This window comes from Ischnura elegans, chromosome 6 (assembly GCF_921293095.1).
Source record: "Ischnura elegans chromosome 6, ioIscEleg1.1, whole genome shotgun sequence".
NCBI lineage: Eukaryota > Metazoa > Arthropoda > Insecta > Odonata > Coenagrionidae > Ischnura > Ischnura elegans.
In genome coordinates, this window is record NC_060251.1 from 11,256,703 (window position 1) to 11,271,284 (window position 14,582).

A 14,582-nucleotide genomic window follows, 5' to 3' on the forward strand; every position below is an offset into this window, starting at 1 on the left:
TTGAGCAGTGAATAAAATGGATAAAGATATAATTTTTCATGACTCACCAGTGACATTTTCTGTCAATCGCAGTGGTACTAAGAAACTTTCGAATAGGTTTCCATCTGTCCCTTCTCCCTGTTTCCATTTCTGTTTGTATTCAGAATGACCGGAACTTCCGTCAAACCCGTATTTGCACATTAGAGTGCATTGGCTTTCATCACCAATCTCAATCTCTCCGGCAATGCAAGATAAAATTCTGGATGCAGTGTGGGTCAGAAGACTTTGCAGGTCTACCTCGCACTTCTCCTCTGAGATCATTATACCCTCAGGGTAAGTTGCATTTTTTGCTGCCAATACAGACTTGTAACTGGGGTACGTGGAGTGGCCATGCATTTTAGATGTCCGTCGGAGGAGCAAGTACTGATGTTTCGTGAAACTACCAGAAACGATCATGGAAAGGGCTTCCTCGGGAGTTAACTGACTTTGCTTCACCTCCTTGGCTCTCCATTTTGATAGCACTCGCCGCGCTCTTGAGGGAGTGGTTGTTGTAACCTCTTTTATTATTTTCGCCACAGACTCATCACCTTTGCTTCGATAACTCATGGATGTGGCAAAGGCTAGCTCCGCTGGCGATGTGCTGGCTCTAAGATCCTCCGTTGTCCTTCCCTTGGCCCTTTCACTGGACTTCTCAAATTGTTTTTTTGGTCGACCAATTTCAGCTAACTCTGGCAAACCTTAAAAAGTAGCAATTTTAATTAATATATTGAATTAAGTAGTATGAATATCACTCAAAAATCATCACAAATTCCGCATTATATACTTACCGGATGTACTGGGTAGACTTTTAATTAATGGCGAAGGAAATTTCAACTTCTCATTTAACCAATCAGCGAACTTTCTTCTAAAAAACCAATCATTTCTTTTGCTTTCCTTCCACCGGCGGAAATAATGTATGAAAAACCGACTATCTACAAATTTTTTCAGGATAACTTTAGAGTTATCGTCCTCATGTAACTCTAACTTCTTGCTCAAGTAGTTTAATACGTATTGTTTTCTAAATGATACAGATCCTTTTCCACTTTCAATAAATTTTTCATGCATCTCAAGACGCGTGAAATTTTTCATATCCAATGAGGTCTTAGCCGAAGGCACAAACAACGACAGATAAACCAAATACCCTTATCGCACCAAAAATAATAACGGAAGTGTTTGGCAGGGGTTATCAAAAAACACTACACTATAACACTATGAACGCTCTTCTTCAATCTTGCAAGTCTTCTTTACAAAACTTCGAGGATATTCGACATCTTCCACGCTTGAAGAAACTCACTTTCATGTCTTTCGTTTTGCAAAATCTGAGTAAAACTGAGTTCTGGCGAGAAAATTTCGGGCAAGGGATGTCTAGAAGTAATTTGGGTTTTCCATAGTGTGAGGAGTGTGAGGTTCGCAATGCTATTATCCCCATTTTCTAGGAAAATTCCCATTCGAAGGGTGGAAAGGCTTACTCCGTTCATCCCCGGTGGCCGAAGTGCAATTCATTACAAGTAAACATAGAGCTGTGTTTGGGTTTTCCCGGTGGGCACAATAAATAGCTTAGGCCTCTTCCGCAGTCGTTTGCCCTGCATGCGGTTGAGGAGGCCGCTAAGGAGGCGACAGAGGGACAATGTGCCGCGTGGGGACGAAAACTAATCCGTCTAACGGAAGGAAAGGGTGGAATAGCATTTGAGGGATTCTTTTTTGTTCTGAATGCATTCAAGTTTTTGAGGATTACAATATGCACAGCTGCGAACTTTCGTTCCATAAATATATCCTTCCGCTCGAGTCCTTAAGCAATTTTTATGAGAGCATGGGCACGCGTAAATATAAGGTAAGGTCAAGTGGAAACTGTTAATGATAAAATGTTCTACGTATGGCAAGAGATGTTTATTCATAGGGTAAATATTTTTTGTAAAAATAAAATATCTAACAATGTTGAATAACACCCATAAATACTGGATTTCCTCGAGCCCTACCACGCGCCAGCCAGGCCGGCGCGCCGCCCGCGTCAGCGCATTGCATCATTATAGTTAAATCAATCCTGAGGTCGGAGTAGCAACTAGTAGCAAAAATTTTCTTCACTACTGCGTTGCATATACTTTTCCCTTTGTATTGGTGCAAAAGACACCGTGCATTCACGTGCCTTTCTAAACGATATTGTACATTTTATTTGAAAATTCGGGTAAAAAACACTAAAAGTTACAAAATATATATTGTGCCGGTCCCGCCTCTCGGGTCTTGTATAGCCCAAAACCCCTCCCCACCTCCTTTCCTCCGCTACCCGTTAGGACGAGTGGGAAGCAAAAACGGGACGACACGTAAGAAATTTTTAGGGTTCGGCGATTTCGGGCGACCAGCGCCGTTGGCTTTGCTATTAAGACAGTAAAATTGGTGGGGGGCAGAAGAATCGCTACCTTAAATAAATTTCTTTCCGGTTCTTTTTCTTTTAACATAAATGACTTTTAATGAACCGACTACTATACAATGAAATGAAATAACCCCATCGACATTTGAATTACCCCTCCAAAAGAAACACACAAAAAAATTATACCCTACAACACAAATAAATTGAAACCCTTAATAAACCATCGAACATACAATAAATCATACAATGAATTTGCGCATATTTCAGTAACGCCTTTGTAGCACAAAAGCCATGTTTTAGTCTTAGAGGCGATTTAAATATTTTACAATGATGAAATCAACACTCGTGAACCAATGAGAAAACAATGAGAAATTGACACTAATCACTTATCGTTCCTCTTCTTCAGACGAGAGATGGGCGAGAGAGAGCACGAAACACTCACTGGTTTCTTTTAAGGGACACACTACTTTGGCAAATATCAGTTGCACTAGAAGGGAAATAGGGGCGTATAAGCTTACTCGTTCACTCGGTGGCGGGGATCGAGACCAGAAGCCACTCGGGCCAGCAGCCGGCTGATTGTGTCTGCTACACGTGGCCAGTGCTTCTTCCAAAATTCGACCCCTCGGCGATCCGGAACCTTCCTTCCGCTTAATCACAGCCCTCAGCCTTCTCGGGTGCGTTTTAGCCGTAGCGTGCGTCACCTTGTTCTCTCCGTTTTGTTCTCTGCTGACTTGTTCGTTGTTTTTCTGAGACCTGTGCTCTCCCGTGCACGGCCTTTTATCCATTCTTCCCCTACCCAGCGTTCACCGCACTAACGTCGTCTGCAACGCACATGTAAACTGACGACGTTAGCGGGGACTGAGCGAACTAAATTCTTTTTTTTGTCATCTCTCACTTGTTCAACGAGGCACAAATTTTGAATTGTAAGACAATACCCTTGATACCAAATTTATCTTACATAGAAAAATATAAATAAAATTTAAACCACTTAACAAAACAAAAATACAAATAAGGCGTTTCGCCACAATATAAAATAGTAAACATAGTAAAATCCGAATAAAATTTATGTCTCACTATGTAATAATGTTTACATTTGTAGTTAAAAATGTTTTTGGCCAAATATATCGCGTAAAGGTTGTCCTGCATGACGCTGAACTTCCTCAAAATCGACCGATTTCACGCAACTGTGATTTTTACGGTGAATGCTCCATGTTTGATGGATCACTGCAGCCGCTCTGATAAACAAAAATACTAACTTAGTAGTGTATTTTGTAGACCATATCCTATAGAAACCGAAAATAAGGTTGAAAAATTCCTTGAAAATTTTCGAAAAAACGACTTTTGGCCAGCTTTTTTCGATTTGGGACCACTGTGCGACGCCTCTGGGGTAGGATAGGGTTGGAAGGGACGGGACGGGGAAAAACACCTTAACGCTATAGAAGCGAAAAGGGCCCAATTAATAGCTGGAGTGTACGCCATACCATGTGAATGCGGAAAAACCTACATTGGAGAGACGGGCCGCACTATTGAGACGAGATTGAAAGAGCATCGCAGACACCTAAGATTAGGACAGCTGGAAAAATCGGCAGTGGCTGATCACAGCATCCTGGAGAATCATATGATTCATTGGGAAGAAGCGAAGCTGCTCTGTCGATCTAATGGATACTGGGACCACGTAGTAAAAGAATCTATTCAGATTCGGAAAACAGAAATAACATCAACAGAGACTGCGGCTATAATTTAAGCCATATATGGGACCACCTCCTAAAAATACGAGGGGACTGGCAGACAATCAGGAGACGCTGAACCGCCCTCGGCCTCAGAATTATGTATATGTACCCCGAGATTTTGAGGAATTGGTATTGGATTCCTGAATCCCTGAAGACGATGGGCGAGTTGCTCATCGAAACGTTGGAAGGTGAAATGGAGGACCTGACCCGGTGTGAAACCCGAGAAAACTTCACTGCAATTGTTCGCCGGGAAAAAACAAAAAATAAAAAAAAACAGAAATTATAGGGCCCAATTACATAGGAAAGACATAAAGAAATAGCAATGAGTCCTGATTCAAGGTAGGATGAGGAATGGACGCAAAATTCCACAACAATGGCGAACGGAAAGGTACAAGCCAGTACAGAAGAAACCCCCGACCACGAGGGCTGCTCTGGTAGACTTAGCGAGCTGCCCCTTAGCGATCCTTATGGTGAGGGAAAATGCAAGATATCCAGGTAGAAACAAAGATTTCGGGCAAATGCCACAGTCAGCGTGCAAAACGCATAAAAAACGTTTCCGCACTCTAAGAATTAATACAACAATGGTCTTGGGTGAAGTTTTTCAGAAAAAGTATTCCACCGGTAATGGTATATTAACACTGTTAATATACCATTACCAGTATATTATTATACCATTAATATACCATTAACACCAGGGGCGGATCCAGGATTTCTTTCTGGGGGGCACAAGGATACCCAGTAATACAAAACGAACGCAATGACAGCTGGACCGTATTATAAATCTTGCATATTTTTTATGAGTCTGGGGGGGGGGTTACGCCCCTTGCCCCCCCCCCCCTAGATCCGCCTATGCGGTACACTATTCAAATCACTCCAGCTTCTCTCTCTTACGTCATTTAATAGCTCTATTTAGTTTCCAGCGAGATCTGCAAGGTTCCATCCCACCCATAGCCTTATTTATTCTCTTCCTCTCCCTTCACCACCTATCCAAATTTCTTCCCTCAAAAGGTGATTTACCCATTTCTCCCCACCATCGCAGCCACACGGCTACATCCTACCATTCTGAAGCGGATACCTCTTGAAGAAAACCCGCACTCCTTTTTGCTGTCGAATTGTAACACATACATTGTTGAAGCTTGCAATGACTTAATCCACTCATTAGCTGATTCTTGAAGCCGATCGAAATAATCTCAATGACGAAAATAGACGGATGCGAAACGGAAATTCAGTATGGACGCCTACTCTTTGTGAATTGCATGCAAGAATCATAAAAATAAACAGAAAATCGTATTGTATACATAATTTTAATTTCCTTTATCCAAAAATCCTTGCCCTAAAGATTCATGCTTTCTATCAGGGTCACTCGTAGAAATAGGACGACATTAGATTCTGAGCTCGTTGAAGAGTCATTCTGAAGAAACAAGCTTATGTATCACCAAAATATTACACTGGATTTGTAAAGAAGACCATAGGAGCAACACACCTATATAACTTCACAATAACAAGCTAAACGTTTTCTGGACGGAAATGGACTAGATGAAAAAAATAAAAATAAGAACTTAACGAAAAATTAGCTTCTTAGCTTTGTGGTCTTTGTTGAAAAAATTAGCGTACACTTTACGCATATATCATTCCCCTGAAATACTATAACAGCAAACTACCGCACACAAGGCGTTGACATTGAGTCTGTCTTCTATAGAGTTTACTCATCAATTCCAAATCATATCCACGTTTTCTTCATATATGTAATTTAAATTCCGAAGGGTCTTCTTCCACGATTCAAATTTCGAAAAAGCAGAACGCGGTTGCAAAGCGCACTAAAATAAGTGTAAGCAACTATGCGTGTTCCAAGTTTAACGCTTATTTTCCCGTTAATTCAAAATCGAACGAATACCACACGCTTTTTCCCCCACAGTGTTAAGGCCTGGTTACACGATACATTAACACGTACGGGTTAATGTCTAAATGTATGAACGCGGGAATGAACGCCAAAATGCACCGTGTAACCACCCAACTTGTGCGAATGCATGCACAGAAAATAGAACCTGTTCTAATTTGGTGCAGAGAATGAATTTGATAATTCATTCTCTGAGGACGATGGAAGAGTGTTCCGTCGAAACGTTAGACCAAAAAAGTCTCACTCGGCTAGAAACCCGAGAAATATTTATATTCTAAATATGGTTAAAAAATTAAGTACTTTATATCGAGACGGGTTGCAAACCTTATGTGGGTGACACTATTCACTCCTAGAATTGTGGAAAACTATTAAAGAATTTTCTGGAAAATTTGAAAATCCATGGAATCGAAGTGTGTTTCATCCCTACCCCGTCTCACCAACTTTTTCGGCCAACCTGCTTCAATTCTCCGTTTTTAGAGGACAAATACTAGATGAGCGAATTTCAGTGCCCGAAGATGTATCTATAGCTTCGATAAATGGATAACATGCTCAAGATTTAAAAAAGAATGAGACCAAATGCGACGCATTTCTGACGATATTTTAGTTTTTTTCAGCTCTAATTTATTGCCACTACTTTTTCTACTAACAACTAGAGTAAACTTATATTCAACATTGCCCAAACAAATAGAAATATATTATGAACAGGGAGCAATTGAAATGGGATTCCAGAATTCCATCCCCCTCCCAGCAGCCTGAGATCCCTTAGTGGGATAATGAAGAGGCATGCTGGGATATCAGGCTCCAAAATCACCTAATCACCATTGAAAAAATAATACGCGGAACATTTTGAAATTGTCTAGTGATTATAACATTTATCTTGTGCGACAAATGTTCAAAATTCAATAAGAGAACTCATAAACTTCACAAAACCATTTTTTGTCACTATGACGGCTTAATGATATGATGTGCACTTTTTTCTTCCCCATAATTGATGCGTACTAAGTCCCTCAACAGGTTTCTTACTAAACTTTTTTATTGATCAACAAATATGAGTTAAGTTTTTGCAATTACTCGTGAATTGTTTCTCACTATTGCAGCCCTACCGCGGTAATCGTAAAATAATCTGAGTTTCAGTTGCTGTACTCTAATGCATTTTTCAGAGAACGCCAGCTAATACTTCCACCAATTTTAATCCCCAGTACATTTAACCAGCAAATGATGTATAAATATGAAGTATAGTGATCGGATCTTAGAGTTTTAAATCACAGACCCACACCATTAAGTCACCATTAGGATCTTTTGCCAGAAAATTAATGCTGTCTGGTCTTATTTTAAACCTTCCTAGGAATAAGGTCTCCCCGCCCAGTTTCCGATGGAATCTGTTTGCCCCAAGACTGGAGATAAACTCCAATCATGAAGTACACAGAAGAATCCTGCTCCTACCCATCGTTGGAAAAGGAAACCTCAACATAACCTTGAGTAAGATAAGTAATCCTAATTACAAGAACTAGTGCTGAAAGAGACATTTAAGGATCCATTGTCTCCGGCGATACTTAATGGAATCTAGTTAACACATTGAAATGAAAAAAACTTAAGAATTCCACATAACTTTAATACTGCTCGACCTATCTTTCGACGGGACACGTCATCATCTGGTACATTGGCATCGAAGACACAGAAGAAATAGTCACACACAAACTCATTTCAAACAGTACCGTTTTTTTTAAACGATTGAAATGAATTTTTGTGTGGCTATTTCTTCTGTGTCTTCGATGCAAATGTACCAGATGATGACGTGTCTCGTTGAAAGATAGGTCGAGCAGTGTTTAATTCATGTGTAGTATAAAGTATTTTACATTTCATTATATAATATTTAAGGAGTCTTCACCGGATCATCTGTCAAGCAATAAGTTGTTTAAGGTCACACCTGGCGCCATTACTGCACAGTTGGGTACAACCTATGTCAGCATAGTAGCTGCTAAGCGTGGGGGTATCTGGTTGTTGTGGTGGAGAGGCCTTTGGCTTCCCTCGCGGACGTTCCGCGTTCAAATCCCGGCGGTGGCAGATCTTTTTCAGATATTGCCCGATCGCTGATTGAGTTGTTTGTGGGGGGCATATACTCCGTATTTCAGATGGTACGTGTATCAAACAATTGACGTGAAACTTTCGCTTATATACAAAATTCACTTCATTTTATCTACCTATATTATCTTAATTGACATAAACTGGAAATTTTAAGTTTTACATGTTGTAATTAATTGAATTTATTGCTTTTCGAAAATGAGAAAAACGTAATTGTTCTCGGTTGCACTGTCAAAAGCGTGGTAGCCTGCTGGGAAGAGTACTTGGTTGCTGATCGAGGAATAGTGGGTTCATATCCCGGCTGGAACTTTTCGGCACCCTCAAATAAAATCCTCGAAGTGCGAGGTGGCCTTCCCTACACTTAATGTTAAAAATTCACTCCGGGGTGACCTCTACCCTCACCTATTAAAACCCGTCTTATAGTTGAATCTCTGATTGAGTGAATGATATCCAATGAGGATAAACGTATGCATTTGAGATATAGGTCAGAGTTGATGGGATTTACCCCATTTATCCTGTATACACCACGACAGTTCGTGAGGGATTGATTAATCGTATTAAGAAATACATACAGCGCATTTAGTGGATCAATTCCTCACTCATACTGGTCTCATTCATTTTCTGAATCCGCATTAGCCTCCGTAACATGAAATCCATTGACTTTGTATTACTAAAAGAGGCACCACTCTTCTCCACTCCCCTTTACTCCATTGCATCCCGACGGTCGCCGCACCAGTCGCTAGGATTCCTATGAATACAATAGGGTAGTTTCCTTCATCAAAGAAAACGAAAGGTATTGTTTGCGATTCGTTACCCACCATTAGTGTGTTCATAATATACAAATTATTTGGTTTTAGAAATCCCAGTTTAGACGAATGGCAATGGTCAGTTTTAACCGCATTTGGAAAAGGCCAGGTTGGCGCCCTTGCGATGCCACTCCACGTAACGTCACAGGGACCTAGTTTCTATACCAGTAGATAGGAGTTTTACATCGTCTGAGATTACCAATGCATGCATGAGGCACAGAGCTCAGGAAACATGTCTTAATAATCACCTATTAAAACTGCCTATGGTCGGAAAGTTTCCTGCATTTGATAAGGTATTAATAATCCTTTCTTAAGCCAAGCGCTACCTGCTAGCAATGTACTCTGCTACCTGCTGGCACCCTGCATCTCAGCGGGGCACACATGCTCGCCCCAAGGCCACCTCACTTGGCTGCAGTGGGAACCATAATGACGTCACATGGGCATTTCCCATCATTCATACTTAGCCTTAGACTTAGCCGTCGCGTTTTCGCGCGCTTGAAATATCTCACTTTTCATTTAATCGCGAAAAATAGATATCGTCATTTAAAAATCTAAAATCGTGGAATTCGTACTCCAGGAGTAATAATCTTTCGATTTAGGCAGTAAAAAAAATAATAGGAAACCACCCTATTATTTGCTCGCAAGAGATACGCTGCGCGGAGAATGTAATCGTTTATAGCTAAAAATTAAACTTAAGTCAACTGTTTACGAACGTATTTCGATTTAAAAAATGATGAAATTCGCCACGTAGCGTATCTCTTGCTGGCTAATATTGTCTACTGTACTGACAAGTATCCAAGCGACTGGAGCGCCACTATTTACGGGCACCGGCGGGAATGAATGCAGTCGCGGGAGATGAGAATCCTTTATGCAATACTTATGATGAAAACGGTGCTGCATTATTCAGAGAGTACAAAATATTTACGTTTCTTCGTTCGCAGCCGACGTGGACTACGTGTATAGTTTCGACTGCGATTTGGAGCGGAGGGAAGATGGCAAGGAGTATCTCGTGCCGAGGACCAGCCACATCGACTTCAAAAGCAGCCGAATGCACACAACCCTCACGAACCTCTTCAACGGAAACAAACTCCTTGGTAAGATTGATCCCCTGGACGATGTCAATCAGACAATCTTTGCAGTAATTACTTCATCAGTGATTCGTAAGCAGTCTGGCCACTCCAATATCAAAGTGAAATTCCAAGACTTTTAAGGCCGTTTTACACAGTACACGGAATTGCGCAATCTGACGTACGTGCGAAGGCGCAATCAAAATTGCGTCGTGTAAAGCGGTGAATTGCTAGAACACATGCGATAATGCGTGGATGCGAGACGGCATAATAGCCCCTGTTCTAATTTCATTCATGCATTCGTGCAATTTCGCGCCATTTTAGAAATTAATGCAGCTCTAACCTGCGCAATTCCATGCCCCGTGTAAAACGGCCTTTATAGGGTGCACTTACAAATTTCCAGACTGCTTCATAAGCCTGGTTATACAGTACATTAACATGTATGAGTTAATGTGTGAATACATGAACGATTTTGGTGAACCGGAACGGAACATGTACGAATGCATGAACCAAATTAGAACAGGTTCTATTTTGCTATTTATACGTTCGCACAAGTAGATTGGTTACTCTGCGCATTTTCGCGCTCATTCACGCGTACATATAACGAGACATTAACTCTTACATGAAAAAGTATCGTGTTTCCAGACCTATAGAGCAGTCTGTAAATTATTTATGTCTCCATCGACTATAAAAATAGGATTCAGTTCTAATAATGACTATCTAAAGTAAGGATATAAAAAATCAGGGAATTAAAAAATTCAAAATAAACTATCTGAATAAAATAGCATTGCACAGGTATTAAAATATTCTAAGTATTAAGTCAAACGCGAAATACTATTAAGAGTGTAAAACCATTTCGGCAACATTTACTCCCATTCTCACAAAATCAAAAGAATTTAAAGTACACTGGATAAAATCTTTTGCGACCACGTTGGGACTGCCACACTAATTTTCATAAAATTCCATGGACAAACCATAAAAAATTAACAATGGTATGCTCCTTAAATCACTTCTTTCCTTTTTCCTTTGCAGGCAACCAGATGAACTATTTCCTGAACGAAAACTGGAGGGAGATACAAAAAGAATTCGGACCTCCGATAGCCGATGCTCTGGCTAAAGCCATCAGGAAGATAGTCAACGGCATAACGAGAAAAGTTCCATTAGATGCCATTTTTCCAGAAGAAGTATGAAGCAGAATATTGATAAAATATGAGAAGAAAAGAGAAATTTGTGAGAGGATAAATATTTACCATACCAAAAATCACTTTGTAAATAGGAAATAATATTTTTATTAAAATATTTAAGAAAATTTATCTTTACCTACAACCTGATGACTAGAGACCTGAAAAAAGCGCCACCTGAACTTGCCAACTTTCAATCGGCTTGGGGTGTAATGGCGTGCTATGTGCATTAATATCCCTCGAGCGGGCGCGCTGGCGTATTAAGTACGCCAACCTTCGAAAACCAAGGATTTCAGCACTGTACGTACATTCTGGTTGAAAATGGCCTCGCATATTCTTACAGTTATTCTTTAATTGTCTATAGTGCGAGTTTTCCTATTGTAGCTACTTTATTTTTAGATTATCAAGAGGAACCGACATCCGTGGCGTACAAAGTAGTACGCCGGGCGATCGGCCGTGTACATCGTGCTTTGATTTTCTTGAATGGCCTCGCGTATTCTTGCAATGTCATTTTGACTGTCTACATCGTGATTTTTTAAAGCTCAATGAAATGTAGCATTTTTTTTTTTAGATCGGCCAGAGGAACACCCATGGCGTATAAATTACTCCGCGCGACCGGCCGTGAAACCTATATACCTTTATATATCCGGCTTGCGTACCTTTATATCTGTATCAACTACAATGTACAAGCTTGAACTGATTTCTATAAATAAAGATAAATTTTAACAAAAATCGAATGTTATCATGTAAACGCATACATCGTGAACAAAGTAAGCCACGCGCCTAGTCGTGTAAAAACATCAGGCGCGCCCGCTCGAGGGATATGATTACTCTCCAGGTATAGGAATTTAAAGCTTCCGAGTATGAAATGAAATATGGAGGGGTGTGGGGAGAAGGAAAAAGGGAAAGGGAGCGCCGCGGCGACGTGAGCTCGATGACGCCTCCAGGGAAAGGATTGGGGAGAAAGGGATGGAAGAATTCCAATGCCATCACTAAGGCGACGTAGGCTATAATATGCGAAACCATGCCTTGCTCTTCCTACAGAAATAGAAGAATAATAGGTAGCCCGTGCGAATATTTCGCAGTTTCGCTCAGATTTCATTTTCAATCTCTTTGCCTACTTGTGCCACGTTTTCTTGGTTTAGTTATGGACTTAACGGGTTTTTAAAACTTATTTTGTTGTTTAGAATAAAAAGAAGTGTGCCCACGGAAAATCTCAAGCAAGTGATCGACATAAAAAAATCGAAACTTTACTATTTACCCATTAATGTGACTTAAAAGTTAGCCAAAGAGTGAAATTTGAGATTGAGATAATATTTTTTGACAGAAGCCGGTGAGTCAACGCTTAAAATGATGCTTCATTTATTACTGTAGGTGCAGTATTAACGAATGACAGAAAAATACTTTTCTGTAATAAAATATATGATTCTATACTTAAGAATATTCCACAGATTTTTCCGTCGATAGCCATACGAGAGCGCGCTCAAGAGTAGGTTTCCGATTACTCCGCCAGAGTGCGGGCTTGTGAACCATTTCTCCGTTGAAAGCGTGGAATGGGAAGTATTGGCAGCCGACTGATTTTGGCCAAGTGCGGAAGCTGTTTAGCAGAGCTCCACTGATGACCCCCGCGACTACCTTGAGGCTATTCTATCTTCATTTTATCTTTGCCAGTGAGCTGGTGTGGATAAAGCAAGGGGGAATCTTCTCGTGGGCAGTGTTGCCAAACCTCACGCGTTCTCCTTGTATGTGTTCTAAGTATATGCCTTTCATAACCGGAGCATCATTCAGCGAGGTAGCTGACAATGTCATGGGCTTCTATGAAAGGGTTATCCTCAATACCTTCAAAATGAGCCGGTATACTGTCTCGGAACCGACGTTTTCAGTGACAAAGGAGAGCGGCTATGTACATTTGGCAACGTTAAGTTCGCTCCTCCTCTCTCTCGGCACTACCCTTAGACCATCAGCGACACCTCCCGAGAATTCGCGGGCTCTCACCCGGAAAATTAAAGTTTATATTTTATATCAATATGGATTTTTATAGTGTTAGAGTAAGAATGAAATCCAATGGCTGGCCATCAACTGAGAACACCCAATCACCGTTAAAACGAAATACTAATATCTTTGTTTTCTTTGCACTGATCTTCATGTGATATCTGGCCGTTGCCTTTTCCATATTTACCAGGCTTACAGCATATGGGATTTTTTCCAGAACTCCTAAAAATTTTCCCAGAAATCCCGTGACTTGCCCTGACTCTCCATGTTTTCCGGAAGATTGACCGCTCTAAGTATAAAAGAGGGATGAGAGATATCTTTCTTTTCTTGCGTCAAATAGTCTCCAGTTCACAGCAACATTAAATCATTTCCATAAGTTTTTCGTTATTCAGAGCGATCTCCCAGTCATATGGGATCAATTTTCTAAATACAAAGTTAACTTTCAATGCTGTTTGTTTTGAAAATTATGATAAAAAGTCGCATTTTTAATAACTCCTTCCGGCGAGCCTTGCTTTTAGGTTAGGTTGATATTACGTGCACTCATATTAGCCTTAGAATGAAAATGTCGTAATTATCAGAACAGGTTGATGCTTGTGCGCAATAGCTAATGTATCATAATATAAATGAGAAATGGATATCAATGCATTATTTTAAAGATAAAAGGAAATTTATTTATCCAAAATACGAGAGTTGAAAATAGAGCTACAGTATACGTGGAAGAGAAATTAGAGAAAGGATAAATATTTACCATACCAAAAATCACCTCGTAAATAGGAAATAATATTCGGTGGTAACCACAGGGAATTAGTTAATATAGAAATAAATTCATGCATTGAATCGTCTTTGTTCCGTCTAAACAAATGTTGCTATTTATTCTCAAAATAATGATAAGGTCAAATGTTTGTATGGGAAACTATATGTAACGTCAACAACATGTATGGGAAAATTTATTATGGTACAATTCAATGAAATCCATACGATTAACCATTCTTTCATCGATGATTACCATTAGAAGAAATTAACTTACTCCTCACTAACTTCGTTGTATTCCATAAAAAAGAAGTGATATAAGTAATAGTGTAATATCCAACAAAACTGATGATTACCATTCTCTTTTCATAACCTATTTAACAAAGGCTTCACTTCCCTGCTTCGTGGACAATTCCAAATGTCTTTCATATGGTTTTTTTTTATCTCGCAGAACATCAGATACCTAACATTCATCTTCATATCTTTCCACATCAGTTCATTATAAATGCAATATATTGATTACTTCCAGAATAATTCGATATTTTCAGAGAAAAATGCACGGAAGATAACTTAAAATACAATAAGTTTTCCCGAGAACGGATCTAAACCCTAAAAAACTCACAGGTAGGTTTTTGTACGCCAGATTTCTTTATGAAGAAGCGGGAAGGCATTGATCATGAAACTATAGGAGGTA

The 14,582-nt window shown here is 39.9% G+C and overlaps 1 protein-coding gene across 1 annotated transcript in view; it reads left to right on the forward strand.

The window, feature by feature from the left end:
• LOC124160445 (protein takeout-like) overlaps positions 1 to 11,232 on the forward strand; it is a 59,244-nt gene extending 48,012 nt beyond the window's left edge. The window contains exons 8-10 of the mRNA XM_046536300.1: positions 7,356 to 7,489; positions 9,840 to 9,992; positions 10,998 to 11,232. Coding sequence (XP_046392256.1) covers positions 7,356 to 7,489; positions 9,840 to 9,992; positions 10,998 to 11,155 — 445 coding nt within the window. The 3' untranslated portion in view covers positions 11,156 to 11,232. The remainder of the gene's footprint in view (positions 1 to 7,355; positions 7,490 to 9,839; positions 9,993 to 10,997) is intronic.
• Positions 11,233 to 14,582: the final 3,350 nt, after the last annotated feature.